Genomic DNA, 19,634 nt, shown 5'->3' with positions numbered 1-19,634 from the left:
AGGGGGACCCCAAACTCTTCAGGGCTCCCTGAACCCCACAGCGTTCTCTAAGCCCCACAGGGTCAACAGCCAGGGGGACCCCGAACAATTTAGGGCTCCCTAAGCCCCACAGAGTCAGCAAAAAAACCCAAACCAATCCCTAAACCCCACAAGGCCAGGTGCAAGGGGCCCCTAAAGGCTGAAGCGCCCCCCAAATCCCCCAGGGCCAGCCGAACAGAGCCTCTAAACCCCGGGGAGCCCGCCAGAGCCAGCTGCAAGGGGTCCTTAACCCCGAGGGTCTCCGCACTCCCCACGGAGCCGCGAGGCGCCGCCCCAGCGCGGGGAACTGCGGCAGCGGCGGGACCGACAGCAGCGCCCGCTCCCTTCCGGGGCGGGGCGGGCCGCGGCCCAGCGGAGCGGAGCGCGGCGGCGCGGGCACGGCGGCACCATGATGGCGCAGCGGGCCCTTCCTAACCCCTACGCGGACTATGACAAGTCCTTGGCCACCGGCTACTTCGACACCGCCGGGAGGGTGAGCGGGGCCGGGGTGAGGCAGCCGGGGCGGGAGCGGGCCCTTCCCGGCCCCAGCTGGGCAGCCGGGGCCCAGCCCGGCCCTGAGGTACCCGAGGGTTTCCAGCGGGGACCTGCCAGGTTTAAAACCACTCGGTGCCCTAGTTACGCGCCCTCCAGGTAGCTCCAGCTTACCAAAACCCCATCCGCCTGCCGGTGTGGCCTTCACTTTTAGTGGTGGGGTTTTTTTCTCCACAGCTGACCCCTGAATTCACACAGCGGCTGAATAACAAAATCAGAGAGCTGCTGCAGCAGATGGAGAGGGGCCTCAAGTCTGCCGACCCGCACGACTGCACCGCATACACCGGCTGGGCAGGTAGGGCACCTGCTTGGGCTGCGTCAGATGGGGCAGGAGCTCTCTGGAGCCCACTTCTAGGTCAGGCCGAGGCAGACTGTCGGTTTGTTGCGGTGTTTGAGCGATCATGTTAGACTTGTGTCAAGAACAGTGCTTCTTCTGGCTGTTTTAATCTATTGAAGGGCTGTCTTTCTCAGGACTGTGGTTTTGGAGGTTTCGAGCTGCAGAGGGAAGACTTTAGTGTTGCAGGGCACAGCTGGGGCTTCTCTTGGTTGACAGTCCCAAACTTATGCCAAGCCATCACCTGCTTGAGAGCAGACATGGGAGCCTTCGAAGGGACTGGCTCCAAATCTGGCTGTAGTGGGGATGGCGACAAGTCAACTAGTGCTTTGTGAAGTAGGCAGATACTTGAGATAGGCCATTTACCTGCAAGAAGTCATTACCTGCTTGCATATGGCAGCGGTGAGCTTATGGCCTGAGATAATATCTGTCTTTTCTGTTTGGGCCGAGTTTTATCTTATGACATTGTCTGATTGGCAGGTTGCTCCATTCCTGTTCCCCAGGTAGTGCCCCTCCACTTAGCCAGGGCTAGTTCTGCTCCCGTATCTGCTGGAAGGAGCAGAAATGCAAATGTGAGTATTTACAAAGGATGAAAACCTTCCTCACACTAACTCTTGTGTGCAAAGCTTCCAGGAGCTTGTCTTTCTCTTGTGCTGCATTTTCAACCTGGTTTTCCTTCCTTGAGAGTATGCCCTACCTTCTGCCTCCTATTTTTTCCCACTGGAGCCAGGGGAGGACACACCTTTCTCTGCCACTTCATCCTTGGCTACTGCTGCATGCTTTGTCAGCTTTTCTGCCTTCTGCGCTGTGCCAGGCTCTAGGGAGGGACCCTGGGGTAGTTGTGATTAACCTCATGCTTGCTGCAAGATGTTTCATTGCTCCGCGGGGTTTTGGGAGGGGGGACAGTACACTGCAATCCTAAATGGCAATTTTCTACATTATAATCTGGGTGTGGCTGGCTTGCACTTGGATGCTGTGGAACTTGCTTGGGAAAATGGTGTTCATTTGCATTGGTGCTAAACTAACGTTGCAGCTTGATGACAGCAATGCCAGAAATGCCTGCTTAAAAATTTTAGTAACGTAGACAGGCATAGACAGGCACGGAGAGTGCTCTAGAGCAGTTTCTGTGAAATGGTAGGATGCCAGTATTAAATTCCAGCATGGGAGAGCATTGATTTTATCAGTTGCTGCCTGGCAGCACTCTGCTGCTCCTGCATTTTGGTTCAGTGCTGGCTGATTTCACCTTGGGAGACAGGTTTAGTCTTCCAGCCTGTGTGACCCTGCTGAGGTCCCCTCAGATGAAAAGCACTCCATACATAAAGATGGTCTTCAGTCATGAGGGTGCTACTTGGCATGATGGCAGTCAACCTCTGGCCAGAATAATTCAGGAGATAAAAATTAGCTGATATTGGGAATACTCTGAAATTCTGCGGGGAGAACATAAACACCTTTCCCCAGAGGCCATATTCCTTTCCTTAGGGTGGCCTTGAGGAGCATCATGTTGGAATGTGAGTGCAGTTGTGCAACAATGGTTGAGAGCTCTGGTAGGATTTCAGCTCAGTTTTATTTGGAAGGGAGTTTCTTAAGAGGGATTCTTTTTTTCTGCCCACAGATCATTCCTTATTGGGCACACAACTTTGTTGCCTTGGCTAATGGGATTAGCAAAAAAACCATGGACAGATTTCCCACAGGTCACAGCCTGCGAAGTAAAGTTTGCAGATACTACACTGTATCTTTGTCACCCTCCCTTCTTTTCTAATCCTAGCTATATTAATTTATTCAGTACTGGTTTCCAGAGATGAAATTAATTGGGCCAAGACAGCAGCTTTTTCCTGTAATTGCTTATGTAGGAAAGGCTTGTTGAGTATCTTCTCATGTAAATCATTGCCCAGCAGTCTGAAATGAACCCACACTCTTGTGGCCACTAATGAGAGAGATTTGAAATACTGCTCTCTTAGCACAAACTCTGCGTGAAATGTAACATATTAGAGTGTACTACATTACACCCAGTAATACACAGCATATGCTGGCATTTTACTTCGGTGCCTGTTGCCTTCCCAAGACACTTGACAGAGCCCTGTTCCCTCAGCCTGCATGTGTGCCAGCGAAGCCATGGCTTCTTGGCACTTGAAGTTGGAGCAGAGGGAGGGAAGGACTTCAGTTTTCAGCTCAGAGGCAGTGAAAACGCACTTTGGATCAAGATTACCCAGTGAATGGCTGAACGCCCTCAAAACACATTTCAATCAGTTTGTTACAGTTTCATTAAGTTCCCCATAGAGATCAGGGCCCTGTAGGCAACACCTGGTGCATGCCTGGGTATAAACCAGGCTTGGCTGTGGTATTCTGTTTTGTCTTTTATAGCTAGAGTGCAGTAAGCTTTTGTGGTCTTAATCGGTTTCGCTGGTATCTAAGTGTTGACTGAGGGAATGTAAACTGCTGTAAGCTAATTCTGAGTCAGTAGCAGTTCAAATCCTGGCAGAAGTACAACTGCCTCATCTGTTTTCAAATAGATTTTCATGAGGATGCTGAAGAGTATATACAGGTGTGGTGGTATTTCTTAGCGTAGGAGGCCTTGCTCCAATGACTGCCACGACTGGGAGCACAGATGATGGAAAGGGGATGGAAGGTTCCAATGGAAGGAGACTGATGTCACTCCTGTAACCTCTTAGCTGACTGCAGAGGCTAGGAAGCTCCCGTGTCCGGTGCGTGCTGGACTGTTGTGTCCTTCCCAGACAATGAGGTGATCTGCCACCTGAAACGGAAGAGATTCCCCTTCCATGTTACAGCAGTGCCTCTGGAATTTGCTTCCCATGCAAGCATTGCCTTCTTTAGCAATGTCATAGTCATGGCTTTCAGAGCTTCAGGGCCTCTGAAACAGACCAGTGAGTCCAGCTGGCCTGCCCCACCTGTGGCTTTTGGCTGGCCTGTTGGCAAGTGGAGATGAGGAGCTGGGCTGAGCTGCCTTTTGAAAGGACTCTTCAAAAGATACACCAGAGGAAAGAAAAGTCATTTAATAATGGATAGAAATTCTGACCGTACCAGTTCAGGAAGGCTTCTAGAAAAACACCTTTCATTCACTTTAGCGCAGTATCTTAGTTTTAACCTCAGAACCCAGAGAACTTGCGTCCTCTTAAGAGTTTGGTTCAGAAAAACAAAATAATCCCTACAGAATAAGAGGCAGTGAGGCTGTGTTTGATGAGAGAATAGAGTGCCTTGTATCACACGCATAAACCACATTCCTGCCAACTGCTTGGTGAGTAGTGTGAAATCTCCATTCTCGGAGATAGTCACTATTTGACTGGACAAGGTTCAGAGAGCGATGGGATGTAAAATTGAAGTTGGCCTTACTTTCAGATGTTTGGATCAGATCACTTCCACAGATCTCTTCTAACCTAGTCTGTTGCACAATTCTGTGATGCAGTAGGTAATGGGTTGGTTTAGTTCGGACTGGACTGGTGGTGGGTTGGGGTTTTTTTTGGGGGGTGGGGGGTGCAAGGGAATCTTCTTCTGTAAAAAGTTTTACAAAAGAAGTGTTGTTACCCAGGTTTTAAGGCTGAAAAAGCTGAGGCATCCTGAGAAATGCCCAGTGTCCCACAATGCGCTAGGAAGGCAAGCAGTAAGCTGTAGTAAAATGCACCTGCAGCTGCCCAGACAATTCTGAACATGGCATGATACAGCCCTCCAGAGGCAGTGTCTCACTGTCCCATTCAGCATGGCTTTGGCATGACTTCTGAGCACAAGATAACATCCATGCATCTGCACCAGAAAAGATGCTTATATCCTTTGAGCTGGACAGTAGAGCTATGCCACCCCCTCTGTAACTTTTACCCTATGCCTGACTCATTACGAGTGGCATCAGTTTTCTCAGCAGAAACCATCAGGCTTCATAACTATGTGCAGAGACCAGTTTCCACTTCTTTCTTCTGTGTTTGACATTCTGCTTTGAGGGTGCTGGCTGACTTCCCTGGGTCAGCACAAGAACTCTGAGCTGTTTATTACTGTAGATGGTAGGTTTGGAACTGGTCCAAATTAGGTCAAGAAATCTCCTCATGTGGCAACCTAGTGTCCTGTGTGAAAGGACCACGTTTCAGCTCAGCCCCTGGTGGACAAGGAGGTGTGTTCAGAACAATCTGATGGACATCCGTGCTGCTGCTGGCAGCGAGGGGACTGCAGGGAGCTGACGCCAAGCCACGCTTCCTCTCAATGTTACCCACTCTATTCAGTGTGAAGGGGAAGCTTTGTCTCACTACTGCTGTTCTCCCACCAGCAGAATTGTTTGCAGTGGTAGTGCAATCCAACATAAAAGAGCAAGGTTAAACTTGCAGGGTAGGTGGGGCACAGCTTTACTTCTCTTTGATCAACAGAATGGTCATATGGATGAGAGATTCCCTCAACCTGCTGCAGTGCTTTAGCTCTTGAGCAGGAACTTCTTTGGTATCTCCAGTGATGTCTGCTCTGTTGAAAGCAAGTTGCTAAAATCAGGGCCATCAGCACTAGCCAACTGGTACAGCTGGTGCAAACAATTCCATTTTCTGCTATGTACATTTAAGTCTCCTCTGCCCCACTCAAAAGAAATCTCTAATGCACAGTACCCCTCTGCATCTACAATACTGCTCATAAAAGACAGCAAGAAGAGAGGTGGTGTTTAGTGTCCTGCTGAAGGTGTGAAATTAACAGGCTTCGTGAGAGACAAGCAGAATTTATTTTTGCCTCCTGATTTCCTGCAGTGAGCAAGCATCTCAGGCATTAACACTCCAGCGTATTGGCTTCCTACGCACTAGAGGTTACAGTTTCAGTCATCAGAGCCCTGCTAAAAGATACGCTGTCAGTAGCACGTGTTCACTGTTGTCCAGCACCAAATGACATCTGATGCATCCTCCATCATATGTGGCTATGCAGTAGGTCTCAACAGTGCAAGCAAAAAAAATCGAAGAAACCACAACAAAGAAAGTCCAGTAGCAATCAGTAAACAGAATAAAGCCCATACATCTTTGGCAATAGCAGGCCACAGGCAGCTGCTGCATGGCTGGAAACAATCAGGAGTCTCAGAGGTCACAAAAAAAGGTCACGTTTCCAACTGGGACACTGAACACGGACCTCCAGGGCACACAGAAATGGAGCAGATCCACTGCTTACCGAGACCCATTTAACTGATGATGCTGTGTTTGTATAGCACTTGAAGCATGCCAAACAAACAACCAGTCAGCTGGCAAACTCTACCTCGTCAGTTGGGGTGAGGAAGGTATTATTGGAAAGGGAGCAAGGCAGAGCTGTGGAATAGCTTCTGGAGAGCAACACTGCGTAGCTGAGCCAGGTTCTTCAGATGGAACTCTCTTGTCTCCCAACTGCACTGCCTCTGAAATATGCTGCCTACATCTTGGCACACAGGTCAGTATAGGATATTCCCCACCCTGGTGACTGTGTTTTGTATCCCTCTGCATACATCTGTAAACATTGCCTCTTTATGCATGGATATGCCCTCCTTTGCTGGCCTTCCTTACTTTTAGGCTCACAGATAGCAACGGAGCAAGCAGTGGGCTAAAGGCAGCACTGCATTGTGCCCTTCTGATCAGCTTGGGTGTATGAATTCCTTGAGGAATGAGTTGAGAAAACTGGCTTTAGATTCATTTTTTAAGGCCTTTGGGTTTTAAAGGAAAAATGAATGATTTGGGGAAGCAGCTTATCCCTTCCATCCTTCAGTGTATGTAGGTCAGTGGTTTTTTGAAGTCTTTTCCAAAGATGCTTGGGCCTGGGAGGAAAGGGGGCAAGAAATGTTTTAAAAGAGGAGAGGCAAAGAAGTCAGAGGAAAATGATGCTGAAACATTTACTTTCTAAGAATTCAATTCTAGCAGTGGTCTCAGCAAGGTAGTTACATACATAATTAGGGTGGTATGATGGCAGTGGGAATAGAAGCTACTTACAAAGCAAAAAGTTATATATTAAAGCAGGTAAGTCAAGAGTGCAAGTTGTGCTCAAACAGCTATCAGGCCTATTAAAGGCTAGAAGCTGTGTTAGGTGCTGAATAAATCAAGGAGAATCACTTGACATTTGCTAGCAAGAGGAGGGTTCCCCTTTAAAGAAGGGCTTCATCTCCACATCCTCATAGACTTGAGCAATGACACTGTACATCTGAGCTCTCTCTGGAAATACTAACACTGAACTGCTTAGAGAGAGGACAAGGTTATTAGCTTCAGCAGGAAATGGAAATTTGCCCGTAATAGACACACAGAATAGAATTGTCTGTAGTGCAAAGCTTTGGAGCTTACCCATGCAAAATGAGAAAATGATCTAAATTTAAAATTGTCCTCAGTGTCATGGAAAGGAATTTTGCAGCATGCTTGTCTCCCTTCACCTTACCACATCAAAACCTGCAGAGATTGGCTCAATTAATTTAGGCTTAAAAGCAGGACCTCAGTCCTCTTAGAAATTGTTACTGTTAAGGGGAGAAATAAGCTTTTCTCAAAGTGATATAGGCCAGTACCTTTCTTCAGTGCATGTTTGAGGATGCCTTCCAGATCAGAAGGACAGTTCAAATGTGGCAGATCTTTCAGACACAGCCTTACTGAGGACTCTTCAGTTACCTACTAAAAGCTTCCAAGACCTGGATGAAGACAGGGCAGAGGCAAAGGACAGCAATTGATGTGACTTCTCAGTAGTGGAGTTGCTTCTGTAGCTGGCCAGCCAATTGAAAATCTCCAGGGAAGACCATGCAGCCTTTTTCAGCATGCAAGGTAGCTCTTTCTGTTTTGGACAAGGGCTCATATCATGAATGATGTGCTGCAGAGGAGAGTCAGGCAGCCCTTTTTTCTTTTCGAGGATGCGCCGGTGTCCAGGGAGCTGTAAGAACCTTGCTGGTGCTTCCCCTGGGGGCACGGGTGGGGTTGGGGGGAAGCCAAGTAGAATGTCTTGAGGGTGCTGCTTCTCAGTGCTGATCATGTGTCACTTTCTAAGATATCCAATCCAAGCTAAGTGATCCAGCCCTTCATCTCCTGGCATGAGAAAAAATAATTGAGATAGGGCAACAACTCAGTGCTGCTCTGCTGCAAGTACCATCTTGCTCAAAGATGATTTCTTTTTTCTTCCACTGTTTGGCAACAGTCCCAGGTACAGCTGATAGATTTAGGTGGGTTTGCCTATGTTTCATCTTCTGCTCCTTGCTACTAAAACTGTATGTAACCTGTGTATCAGAAGCTCTGCTGTCCTCCAGGACCTCCTGGATCAGACAATGCTGTTTGTCTTGATCTGCAGTCCACTCATGAGCAGCATCAGGTACAACAAGGTCACAAAGCAGGAAAAGAGGCTGTGGGTACTGCAGCTGTGGGTTATGCTCCTGGATGTGACCAAGAAGTCTGTCTAGAAGGCTTATGCTCTAGATGAGGCTGAGGGACAGGCTTTTAAGTTTGTTAAAATAGCCAGGGCACATAGTGGAATGGGTAAACTTTTCTGGTGGGTGCAACCTTTATGTTCCTTTTGCAGGCATTGCTTTGCTGTATTTGCACTTGCATGATGTGTATGGAGACCCAGCCTACCTTCAGGTGGCCCACGAGTACGTGAAGAAAAGCCTGAGCTGTCTGACAAAACGATCCATCACTTTCTTGTGTGGAGATGCTGGGCCCCTGGCAGTGGCTGCTGTTGTCTACCACAAACTGCAGAACCAGAAGCAATCAGAAGACTGCATCACTCGGTAAAACGCTTGGTTATGCCTGTGACTTGAAGTTCCTCTTGCTCATAAAGCTGGTTTGGGCTTGTAGCGGGCACTCTCCACCAAGCCTGAATACGTTTTGTTGCAGTCTCATCTGAGACAGAAGCCAGTAACTTAGTGAGCCAGCACAAACTTGGTGAAAGAGCTAGCTCAAAGACAAACACACTTGCCTGTCAGCCTGCAGAGCAAGGATATTGTTCAGCTGGTATTGCCATCTTAAAAATTCCAGTAAGCACAGAAAGAAAGAAAAAAAAAAACAAAAAACAAAGAACAAACCAGGTGAGGTTTGGTATCTTTTCGGAACCCTTAAATTTAGCTTTACAGCCATTTTGATGAAAAGGAGAAATGTGGTAGGATTATTAGATTAATTTTGTAACTTGCTTTCACTTGCTATTTATTAGTTGACCTTGACTTAAACCGAAGATGGAAAGCATCCCTTTCAACTGCTGAATGCAGCTGGTTATGATTCATTTAGCTCCATTTCCTGCCTTTCCTCAACTGTTTCCAAATGTATTTTTGTTGGGTACTTCAGAAAAGCACAGACAAGCAGTCCTACAGTCAGATCAGCGTGTGGCAGAGGAAGGAGAAGATGCAGTTGCAAGCTTTTGTTGCTTAAGGGAAATCAGTTTTGAGAAGGTGAGAAAGTCCTGTAAAGAGTTTCCATTTACGTATGGTCAGCACAAAAGCAAGACAAACCCCCTCACATTTCAAAACAACACCAAGTGCCTTTAAGCAGCCAGGAGCAAGTGATGCATAATTTCAATTTAAAAAGCCACGGGTGGGAATCAGAGGTGCCTGTATGGTTTGGACAGCAAGTTCCCACTCCTGTAACTAAGAATAGCTTCTGGTTTATGTGGATAAAGTCAGTCTGAGGACAGAACTCTCTTCTTTATTTTTTAAATAATCTGTCATTTAGGTTTTGCTTAATACTGTATCAGAGTGGTGAATCTCACTATGAGTAATGTATTTGCTGACAAAAAGGGAACTAATCTGTCAAACATTACAGGCCAGTTGTGGTCAATGCGTAAGCCCCAAGTTGTGAAAAAACCCTAATTAATGTTTTCTTGCTGTAGATCTCTCCTCCCGGTATCCCTTCTGTTCTGCCTACAGTTTTGTGGCAGAATGGGAACTCATAATTAATTCTGCACTGCCATCTAATGGCGTAATAAAGGCAGAGCCGTGGAAATTGGTTTCTTCATACATCTGAGAGGAGGAAAAAAGAAAAATGTGGCTTTCTCAAAGAAACAGTTACTTCCTTACTTTGCCACTAATTCCCAGAGCAGTTAGCCTGACCATGCTACCTTTAAAAAAAAAAGAGTATTTCTTTAAGAAATAGTTCCCTTAATAAAACTCCTAAGTGGGGTTTGCATATGCTGTTTAGTTACAGACCAGTTGCTAATTTATGCAGTGCAAGTGCATAGAAAGTGCATTTCTGTTGCAGCTGTGGAGAAGGAGGGCCTCTCCATTTTGTTCTCAGTCTTTTAAAGCACCTCATCTTTACTGAGCCCGAGGAGGGGATCCGTCAGCCAGTTTTTACCTGCAGGTGAAGAGACAGAACCTTGTGTTTTCTTACCTCCTTGCTCTTGCCTAAATGAGTTAATGACCAACAAATGTGCTTTTATGCTCTGGAGAGACTAATGTTTCAGGGCGTCCCATTTTCCAAGAGCCTGTGAAAATCTGAGCTGTGTTCCAGGAGTCCTCTTTTCACCACCATCTCCCACCAATTCAGAAGGTCAAAGATTTGCTTTTAGAGCCAGTAGCATACAAAACTCCCATCTTGCTGTACAGCTGTCTCACTTCCCTTCTGTCCAGAAACTACTGATTTTTGAGAGTTGAGGTAATAGGCTGATATGTGAGCAGGAGTGGCTCTTCCTTTCAGGGACCTGTATTTACCCCCTTAGACCCAAGAAATGCATTCTGCATGCAATCAGTCCAGCAGTATCCCCGGCATCTCTTGCTGCATGCATGCCATGCAGCCCTGCCCCACATTTCAGAAACAATAGAAACTGCTGGCAGGCTTCCTCCCCTGATTATCCTGGCTGGGAAAGCAGCTAGAGGTAGACACAACAATGTGTAAGGAGCAAGAACAGTAGCTCCAGCTGCTCTGGATTTCCCCATGAAAAGAAGGTTTCACATCCAGACCTCAGAAAATCCCTGCTGTGGGTATTACTCTTTATCCACCCACCCATTCCTTCTATTGCACCTGACATTTCCCTGACATCTCAGAGCCAAACAACATCACCAGCCAGCATCTCTTCTGGACAGCGTCCATCTGTCAAAACACTGTTTTCTTCCTTGGAAACCCTCCTCTCTATCTGCCTTCCTTGGACTTGGGGACAGGGGACATGAGGAGGCAGCAGGGCTTTGCTTTCAGCTCACACAACTGAGAGGGACCTGCACTTATGCCTAGTCTTGGATGTAAAGTCTGTCTCTTGGGTTTAATCTGTGAGAAGTCTCCCCCATGGAGCAATGCACATCTGGAGTGGTACATGAGGCCTGGGGCCAGTCCACCTTGAGACACTGCTCTTTCCTTTCTACTTCAATAACCCTGCTCACTTTGAGTCCAGTGCCAAAGGGAGTCAACAGCCCAGCATCCTTTCTCTGCTCTGAGGGTACTATGGACATTTGGTTCTTTCCTGTGCAACACATTGTTCTGCCTAGGAGCAGAGGCTGCCAAGACACATTTTCTGCTCCTCACACTGCTGTGACAGGGAAGCCCTGCACACACACAGCTCTCCTGGTAGTTTCTCAGCCCTACCCCTGTTGCAGCCACAGCAGGAAATGGCTGAGGGAACAGCCGTGAAGACACTTATGCTAGTATTTTAAAAGTGATGGCATTTTTCCGATTGTCATCTCAGGGGTGAACAGAAAAATAAAGCCAAAACTAGTCACATCCCTGCCTGCTGCTCTGACAGGGAAGGACATCCAGCCTTGCTGGAAGTGTGGTGAGAGGCAAAACAAAGGAAAAATCACATTAAGAGTGAGCTGGGCTACAAAACACCAGTGTGAAGAGCTGTCAGTCTCTGTTAGCGCTACAAGAATATCACCAACTTTGCAACATGATAATAGAAAAATGGCAAAGTATCTGAGTCCAGCAGACCTCTCGCTCTGCACATACGGGCTAAAGCCTAGTGCCAGCCAAGCTGTCCTCAGTGTGGGGTCGCACCACAGCCAGCCCACAGCACACACTGCTGAGCTGTTCTCACTACTGCTCAACCCTAGAAAAGATGTCTTGTATGTGCCACAGAGGCTTGATGTTAAACAATATTTTCAGCTGCTTATCCCCACCTCTTACCTAGATTTTTAGTTCATAGAGGCCCCTCTTTTTCCACTGTCAGAGTGCCCCTCTCAGGCATGGAGAGAAAGGGGCTTTTCTATCAGGACTTCCAAGCGCAAGGGGTGAGATTCTTCCACATACCATCAGCCCTAGTTTGACTTTCTAGCATTGCTTGAATAACTTTATGCTGACCATTTCCTATAGTCCACGTTTCCCTGCAAGTAGCTTTCCTGGAGCTGATGTTTTAAAGAACAAGCACATAGTATGACTGCATTGTAAAGAGCTGAGCAGACTAAAGCAATAAGCCAAAAAAAAAAAAAAAAAAAAAGCAGAGGGGAAGGAGGAATTCTGCACTTGGTGTAGCTGGAAGGCTGAGAACCAGACTGGCCTGACATCTCCCAGGGCACAGGCAGCATGAAGGGACAAACCATGTTTCTGAGCTCCAGTCTCACTACTTGGTTAGATGGCTTTGAGTGTCCTCTAATCTTCCCCATGTGAATTTTTCTTTGTAGTTTGCTCCATCTACACAAGCTTGACCCACGAGTTCCAGATGAACTGCTGTACGGGCGCATAGGCTATCTCTATGCACTAATATTTGTGAACAAGCACTTTGGAGAGGAAAAGATCCCTCAAAGTCACATTCAGCAGGTACTGTGGCTTCTGTTGATTTGTTAACTGTCTCTTCCCATGCAGCTCATCTTCAGGTAAAAATCAATGCAAGATGTAGAGAACTCTGGAAGGGAGAAAATGCATCATGGTATGCCTGCTGCTCTTCTTCCAAATGGACAAAGCACCACATGCCCACCCACCACACATACAAATCCATAGGCAGTACTGAACTGGCATACATTTCACTCCCTCACCCACACTCTTCTCTATGCTTGGGCAGAAAAACAACTCTTCTGATCTGTGTCAGGATACTCACTGTGCTATGTCCAATACAGCAGCATTTCCTTCACCCACATCTGTTCCCATCCATAGGTCTGTGAAGCAGTTGTAGCCTCAGGAGAGAGCTTGGCCAAAAGGAGGAACTTCACAGCAAAGAGCCCGCTGATGTATGAGTGGTACCAGGAGTACTATGTAGGGGCAGCCCATGGTTTGGCTGGGATTTACTACTATCTCATGCAGGTAAGAGGCACTGGAGGGGATGGACCTTTAGCAGCTCTTTCACATTTCTTTGAACAAGGAGGAGCATTTGAGTTGGCTCTTGGTGATGACAGGCTGGTAAGGTCCCTTGTCTGATTGACTTCTGTGGGTGATCATGCATCTCCACTTCTAAAGGTTTTCTCCAAGTGTGCGAGATTGAAATTCCCACCTCCACGGAGATCTGTAGAGAAGTGTGACCTGTATTATACCAGCAGTTTCACATAATGGAGACCTGTAGGACAGCTGGGTTTGAGCTTCCCCCTCTCGTATTAATTGCTTGTGAAGTATTCCCATTTGATGGTATCTGCGGGCTGCCTGCATTTTTTGAGGTGGTTACTTGGAGCAATCCCAGACCATTACAAATTGAGAATCTTTGTAAGAAAATCATAGTGAAAGAGATTTTGTTCATAGTAGGAAGGTGGGAAATGCTTTGTTTCCAAATCAGGGCCTGTATCTAAAGGTGAAAGAGGTGGGACTTTTTACTTTGATAAAGCAGCTGAGTTCTGCAGTGCCTGAAGAAGGCATGGCAAGATGAGAAGTTGGGAGCTGCAGTGCCGCTTTGCTTTGATGCTGTCTTTCTCACAATTTTGCACAACTTGCTGGAACTCTGGCAATATTGCCTTCCCCAGCTCAAATGAGGGTGGTGATTCCCCTATGTGGGTCACTTTGTGCATAAATGTACAGTGCTTAAGCTCTGAAAAATAGCAGCAATAAATGACATTGCCTTTTCAAAGCATTAAGGGCACCCACTGAGCAACGCAAATTATTTTAGCATAGAAGAAGGTGATATCTTTTATTAGACCCAGCTGTCACAGCAAGGGGAAAAGAACCCACCAGGTTTCAAGTATTTGAGCTTTCCTTCAGGGCCCTCAAAGTTCAATCCCATATACAAGATAAGCATAGTTCCTGTGAATATAACCCTCTTACGTGACTCAGAGAGGAAGGGGTGGTTGGTGTCTTGTAAGTGGGAGGAGATTTGGCAAGAGGAGGATGTGAGGTGATTATTGCCCAGGAATACAGAACAGCTAGTTGGGAGCAGAGAAGGCAGCAGTGTGCAGTGAGCCTGAATTTGCACCGAGTCGCTGAGGTTGTATCCCATAAAATACTGCATGGGCTTCATGCTTCTCTGCAGTATGAAGTACAAGGAGCCTGGATCAGCCAGGCATGATGCACAAAAGGCTTTGGGAGAAGCAAACAAGGGAGATATGTCCAACAACATTGGACTGTTACCTCTAATGGTTTTACAGCACAAGCATTGATTTTTAATTTTCAAGTTATCCACCTGGGAACAGTGTGATCCTTAGGTGAGAGTGCTCACTGCAGCCTGGCATGGGAAATCAGAACTGCACAGATTTCATGTGAGGTAGTGTCATTGGAAGAGGACTCAAGCCACTCCCTTGTTTTCCATCTGAGGTCAGCGGTGAAGTGACCCCCTTGCAATTACCCAGAAACATCTGTGAAAAAGCAGTATCACAGCCCACCAGCATGGCTGGCCCAGCAGGTCAGAGCTGAGATGCTCTAGGTGCTCATTGCCTGTATTCATCCTTAATACTGATTTTAGACAGTTTATCTCTTCACTCCAGCTCTGAGTACCTGAAACTATTCCTACTTATCAGGAAAAGAAGCAGCAAGCCCTCTTGCTAAAGGGCCAGGTGACATGCTGGGGGCAGTCTTTGTTTCTGGGGATGCCAGGGTATGACTGGAAATAAGTCATTGCTGAAGGACAGAGCTGCCTGGGGCCAAGTGAGTGTTTGTGATGTGTGAAAGCCTGGAGCAAAGAAATAACTTTATTGACAAGGAGTAAGAGGGAACATGGTCATAGCTGGGTTTGTTTCCGTCCTTCAGGCAGATCTTGGGCCTCTTAGGGACAGACAGAATGGTAATTCTCCCCAGTTTAACACTTTCTCTCTCTTAGCCTGGCCTTGGAGTGAGCCAAGTAAAACTGCACAACACAGTCAAACCCAGCGTGGACTACGTCTGCCAACTAAAGTTCACATCTGGAAATTACCCTCCATGCATCAATGACACCAGAGACCTACTCGTCCACTGGTGCCATGGGGCACCAGGTGTTATCTACATGCTTGTCCAGGCCTACAAGGTACCAGAAATCTTGCAAAGACCCTTTGGGGACCCCTAAAGGTGGAATGTCATCATGGAGAAGACTCTATTAACAGAGTCCCTCTCTCCCTGAGAATAGGATGGCTTGTTACAGTGAAATCACCCACAGTGACCACTGACTGATATGGAAATTAGTCTTTTTAAAAATTGTTTCTGAAAATACCCATCAGCTGTGTGGGGTGTCCTGTAGCAGGTGACTGATGGTGACAACTAGTTGTCTGTGAAGTAATGGTCCTACAGTCCCATTCATCATATCAAAAACATTCTCCTTTAAAGTAGACAACAAAGTCACAGCTTTAAGACTTCCATAGGAGAGAAACTAATTAACCCAAGCCTCCCCATCACACAGGGATGCCCTTGGTGTGGAGGAAATTGCCTCAGCAAGGGGGAATATTTCTTGTCTCTGTAGGTCTTTGGGGAGCAGCAGTATCTAAATGATGCCTTGCAGTGTGCAGAAGTGATCTGGCAGTATGGGTTACTGAAGAAAGGCTATGGGCTGTGCCATGGGACAGCTGGCAACGCTTATGGCTTCCTCACACTGTACAACCTCACGCAGAATATGAAATACCTGTACAGGGCTTGCAAGGTAAGAACCTGTGTGAGGAAGAGAGAGGGGATTGTTCACTTCTGCCTTTTATGTCACTGGCTTTGCCTTTGAAACCCAATTTCTACTGTGGCAGAGATGCAGCTAGATCTGACTAGCTCCACTAGACTAGTCCTTCAGCAGTGCAGTCATTTTCTGACAGCCTGCACAGAAGGAATATCCCCGCAGAAGCTTAGCTCTGCAAGAGATAATGTGAGGATGAGGGTGGTATTTTATTTAAGATCTGTCTTCAACAAAATTTAAACATTTTTTTTTCCTCTCAGTTTGCAGAGTGGTGTTTAAGCTATGGCCAACATGGGTGCAGGACTCCAGACACACCATTCTCTCTCTTTGAAGGTAACCTCTATCTCTAGGCTTGTGTTTTTCTCCTGGATCTGAGCCAATCTAGCACCAAGGAAAACAAAATAAATGCTTCACTGAAGTCTTTGCAAAACTTAGCGTAGAGGATGGGAAGGAAATTGTATCTACTTTTTTTACCCTTTTCCATAAGTAGTCTTTTTGTAGCACAGACTAATGTCTTAGCTGGAGCATCTTGTCCTCTTGGGCCTCCCACACAGATTCTGCACATAGGTCTCAAGGGGAATTCTTAATGGGTACAGGCCAAAGTCTACCTTACGGTAATTTGTAGCCTGGCTTCTCAGTCTCTTTTCTGTGCATTTTTAAGGATTAAAACCAGTTCCATTCCAAAGTTGACTGAGGAACAAATGGCTGCTTTTGTAGGCCTTGTTGTCTCCTCTGGTACTTTGTGGCTCCTCCTAAGCTCTCCCCCAAAATCTGCCATCAGCAGGTATTACTGAAAGAGCCGTTTCATCAGCTAACATAGATCTCCCTAGCTTTGCTTCAGGAACATGGGGAGTTAGATCAGTGAGGACCTGAGGCAGAATGTCACTGGGTCCAAAGTTTTGCAAAAATTTTCAGATTATTAAACCTATGGACAGGTAAAGCAGAAGGGAGGGAGCTGCAGGAGGGGAAGACCCATCATGTTTTCCCAGGTGATTTGCAACATTTGAACAACTTTGAAATGTTTTCCACACTGAAGTACCTAAGTTGCTCGGGAAACCTGGATTCAGACCTTGGAAATTTAGGTGCTTCTGAAAAACATTTTCCTTGCTTACGTCTTCATGACTCATTCACCCCCTAGATAACTGATAAAATAGGTGCCCAAAAGGAATCTCTCTGAAGCACGTTGTGTTTTTTCTTATCCTCAGGAATGGCTGGAACGATTTACTTTCTTGCTGACCTGCTGGTGCCAACCAAGGCGAAATTCCCTGCATTTGAACTCTAAATCTGAGTTTGGCAGTTTCCTGCCTGAATCCTTCCGCACTGGGAAAAACAGTTCGAAGCTGTTTTCTCCTTCTTCCAAACTCATCATTGTTCACCTAACAATGTAAATCCATCCTTCTGAGGGCATGCTGAGTTTTCTAATATTTCTAGTCATCTCATTGCATTGTTTCAATTTAAAAGACAGAATACACATTTTGCTGTTGTCTCTTAAAAACACAGAGCTGAAGGTGGGAGCATGGATAAAATGCACAGTATTTTGTTGGCTATAGAGTTCTGCTGTTTTCTGTGTCCCATTTCCTGGCAAGAAATTTTCTATTTAATGTAACTTTGGCCATTTTTTATTTTTCTTTTGTGTGCTGACAAATAGTTGCAGGAATTTAGTTGCCTTTGGAAAATGAAAAACTGAGACTCTTGCCCTGCAAGTTGCTTTTAAGTGTTTTCTTTCTGAGCAGCCAGGGACTAGGCAGTTCAGTAGCTGCGCTGCTCCACACAAAGCAAATGTGATGGACTGTGGAGTCTTTATATATGTTTTTTTAATGTCAAAATTGCAAGTGGCACAGCTGGAACTGACATACCAAAGCCTTGCCCTGAATTTTCACCTGTCTTTTTTAAAGACAAAAGCTATGTATAGCTCTTCTGTGCTTTTTTTCCAGTGACAAATTTTCCACTAGCTTTTGTGCTTATTTGCCCATCTTATGCTAAACCTTGCAGAAGTCCATTGATGATCTAATGGAAAACCCCAGTCTAGAAGTGAGCTAAGCGCGCTTGCTGGTGTGGTATCTTCTGTTTACCTTTGAAAGTTGATTCTGCAGTCATTATTTAAAATTGTGTATGAATACTATAGGTGTTAGTTGATGCTAGGCCCACCAGCAGCAGCATGGGAAATGAAATGTATTCCACTGAGTTTTGTCAGTGTTTAACCTATTACCTATATAGATGTTTACATGCTTTGTTTTATAAGCTTTCCTGAACCTGATAATTTGAGCCACTTGTTTGCCTTGTTACTGCTTGTTGTAGTTTGATATGCAACCACACATCAACCCAACTGGAAAATCTGCCCTAGGTTAAATAGCTTTGACCTGTCAAGCAGACCAGATACTTGCAAGGGGTAATCTACTTTTCCATCCTTAGCTGATGCTATACTAATTTGCAGCAATTAGGGACATGACCCTGTAAAACACTTCCTTAGCACTAAGCATGAGCTAAACTCTGAGCAGAGTGATAGTTACTGATGCAGCTGTACCACTTTGCTGATTGAGGGCAGCTCCTCTGCCTGCACAACAGTGGACGTGAGTTCTGATCTTTTAAGGGCTCAGTTGCTGAGTGCCTCAGGCCGCTTAAGAGCAGGCAAGCAGCTGCAGGGCAGTATCGGCAGGCTCCAAGCCGGCATGCTCCTGCACCAGCGATAGGTGAAGCAGGAGAACCAGACCTGGCATACTAACGCAGCTAGCTCACAGGTGCCTGAATGCAAGGCAGCCTTGCTGCAGTGGCATAGGCAGACCTCCAAGAACCTCCTGGATGGGCTGCTCCAGCAAAGAATAGAAACCATTCCTGGAAGGCTGCCTGATCCTCAAAGCCCAGCCTCCTGTTGCCATCACATGTTTCTGGAAGTTCATCAAAAGACAGCCTGAAATGCAGAGTAACTTTGGGCCCAGCATCCCCATCAGAAGCTCGTGCAGACTCAGCAGTGGTCATCCCCTGTTGTTCATGGGGCCTAAACAACACAGGGAGGTGACTGGAAAGGAGAAAGCACAGCCCCAAGAGCGTGATTTGGCTAATCAAAACAGTTTGGGGGTGGGATCCTGTAGTACGTGAGGCCTGCTGTAATTTACCTCCTCACTTGGCTGGTGTGATGGCAGCGTAGGGACGTTGCTCTGAGCCTGGGCTTCTCCTGGGCACTGCTTCTGTAAAGGAGATGGTTTGTGCAGCCTGATGTCACAGCACCATCACACCCCAGGGTTCGTACACCCCAGGGGATTTTCAGGGCCTGGTGTACAACTGCAGAGTGGAGCACTGTTTAATAAAAATGCTGAAATGAACAAGCTTTGGGTTATTTCTACCCCCTACTTTGTGACCAGGATTCGTGTCTGAAGAGAACAAGATGCCACAACAGCTGCTCCGGTGGCTCCTGGGGTCTCACTGACTTCTCACCAACCCTGAGTGTCAAAGAGTATTTCACATTTTTCCCCATCTCCAATCCATTGAGGCTAGTCCTGTGCTTTCCCTCGCAGGCCGTGCTTTTCTCCCAGGACATCCTTTGGCAACGCTGTTTCCATCCAAGTCCATGTCCTCCCCGCTGTGGCTTCCATTGGAGATGACAGTCCTGCAAGTTTGTCTTAACTGCACCAAAATGTGCCTGTGTGCACTGCTGCCCACCAGAAAGAAGATGCGAATCCTCCCAAAAAAACATCCCTCTGGCCCAGTGGCAGGAGGAACAGGCTGCCTCTGTCAGGCTGGGACTGTTCAGCACCAGAGTGTTTAAGACCAGAGTGTCAGGAATGGTATGAGTAAAGGTGATCCTGTGCTCCAGCACACGCATAAATTAAGCTGCTTGAGTCTTGTACAGCTTGGTTTTCTACAATTTCCATTTCTATTGAGG

At 46.6% G+C, this 19,634-nt stretch overlaps 1 protein-coding gene across 2 annotated transcripts; it reads left to right on the top strand.

Moving 5' to 3' along the window:
* The first annotated feature begins 370 nt into the window (after positions 1-370).
* On the top strand, positions 371-19,074 carry LANCL1 (LanC like 1). Of its 2 annotated transcripts, XM_040603824.1 has the most exons (9): positions 371-511; positions 748-865; positions 8,381-8,588; positions 12,396-12,531; positions 12,865-13,011; positions 14,945-15,127; positions 15,557-15,733; positions 16,015-16,087; positions 16,960-19,074. In XM_040603824.1, the coding sequence occupies exons 1-9, from the start codon at positions 428-430 to the stop codon at positions 17,034-17,036; spliced, it is 1,203 nt and encodes a 400-aa protein (XP_040459758.1). In that variant the 5' UTR covers positions 371-427; the 3' UTR covers positions 17,037-19,074. The 2 variants fall into 2 exon arrangements, with proteins under 2 accessions (XP_040459758.1, XP_040459759.1); XM_040603825.1 differs by lacking the exons at positions 371-511; positions 748-865 and adding an exon at positions 4,422-6,292.
* The last annotated feature ends 560 nt before the right edge of the window (positions 19,075-19,634 follow it).

The sequence above is a fragment of the Falco naumanni genome, chromosome 8 (assembly GCF_017639655.2).
Source record: "Falco naumanni isolate bFalNau1 chromosome 8, bFalNau1.pat, whole genome shotgun sequence".
NCBI lineage: Eukaryota > Metazoa > Chordata > Aves > Falconiformes > Falconidae > Falco > Falco naumanni.
The sequence above is the reverse complement of the archived record's forward strand: the minus strand, read 5'-3'. Positions and strand labels throughout refer to the sequence as shown.

Excerpts from the sequence above, each read along its gene's own strand:
- LANCL1 (XM_040603824.1), top strand. The coding sequence starts at position 428 with ATGATGGCGCAGCGGGCCCTTCCTAACCCCTACGCGGACTATGACAAG. Across the intron at positions 866-8,380 it reads CGCATACACCGGCTGGGCAG|GCATTGCTTTGCTGTATTTG; the intron begins GTAGGGCACCTG and ends TTCCTTTTGCAG. Across the intron at positions 16,088-16,959 it reads ACCATTCTCTCTCTTTGAAG|GAATGGCTGGAACGATTTAC; the intron begins GTAACCTCTATC and ends TCTTATCCTCAG.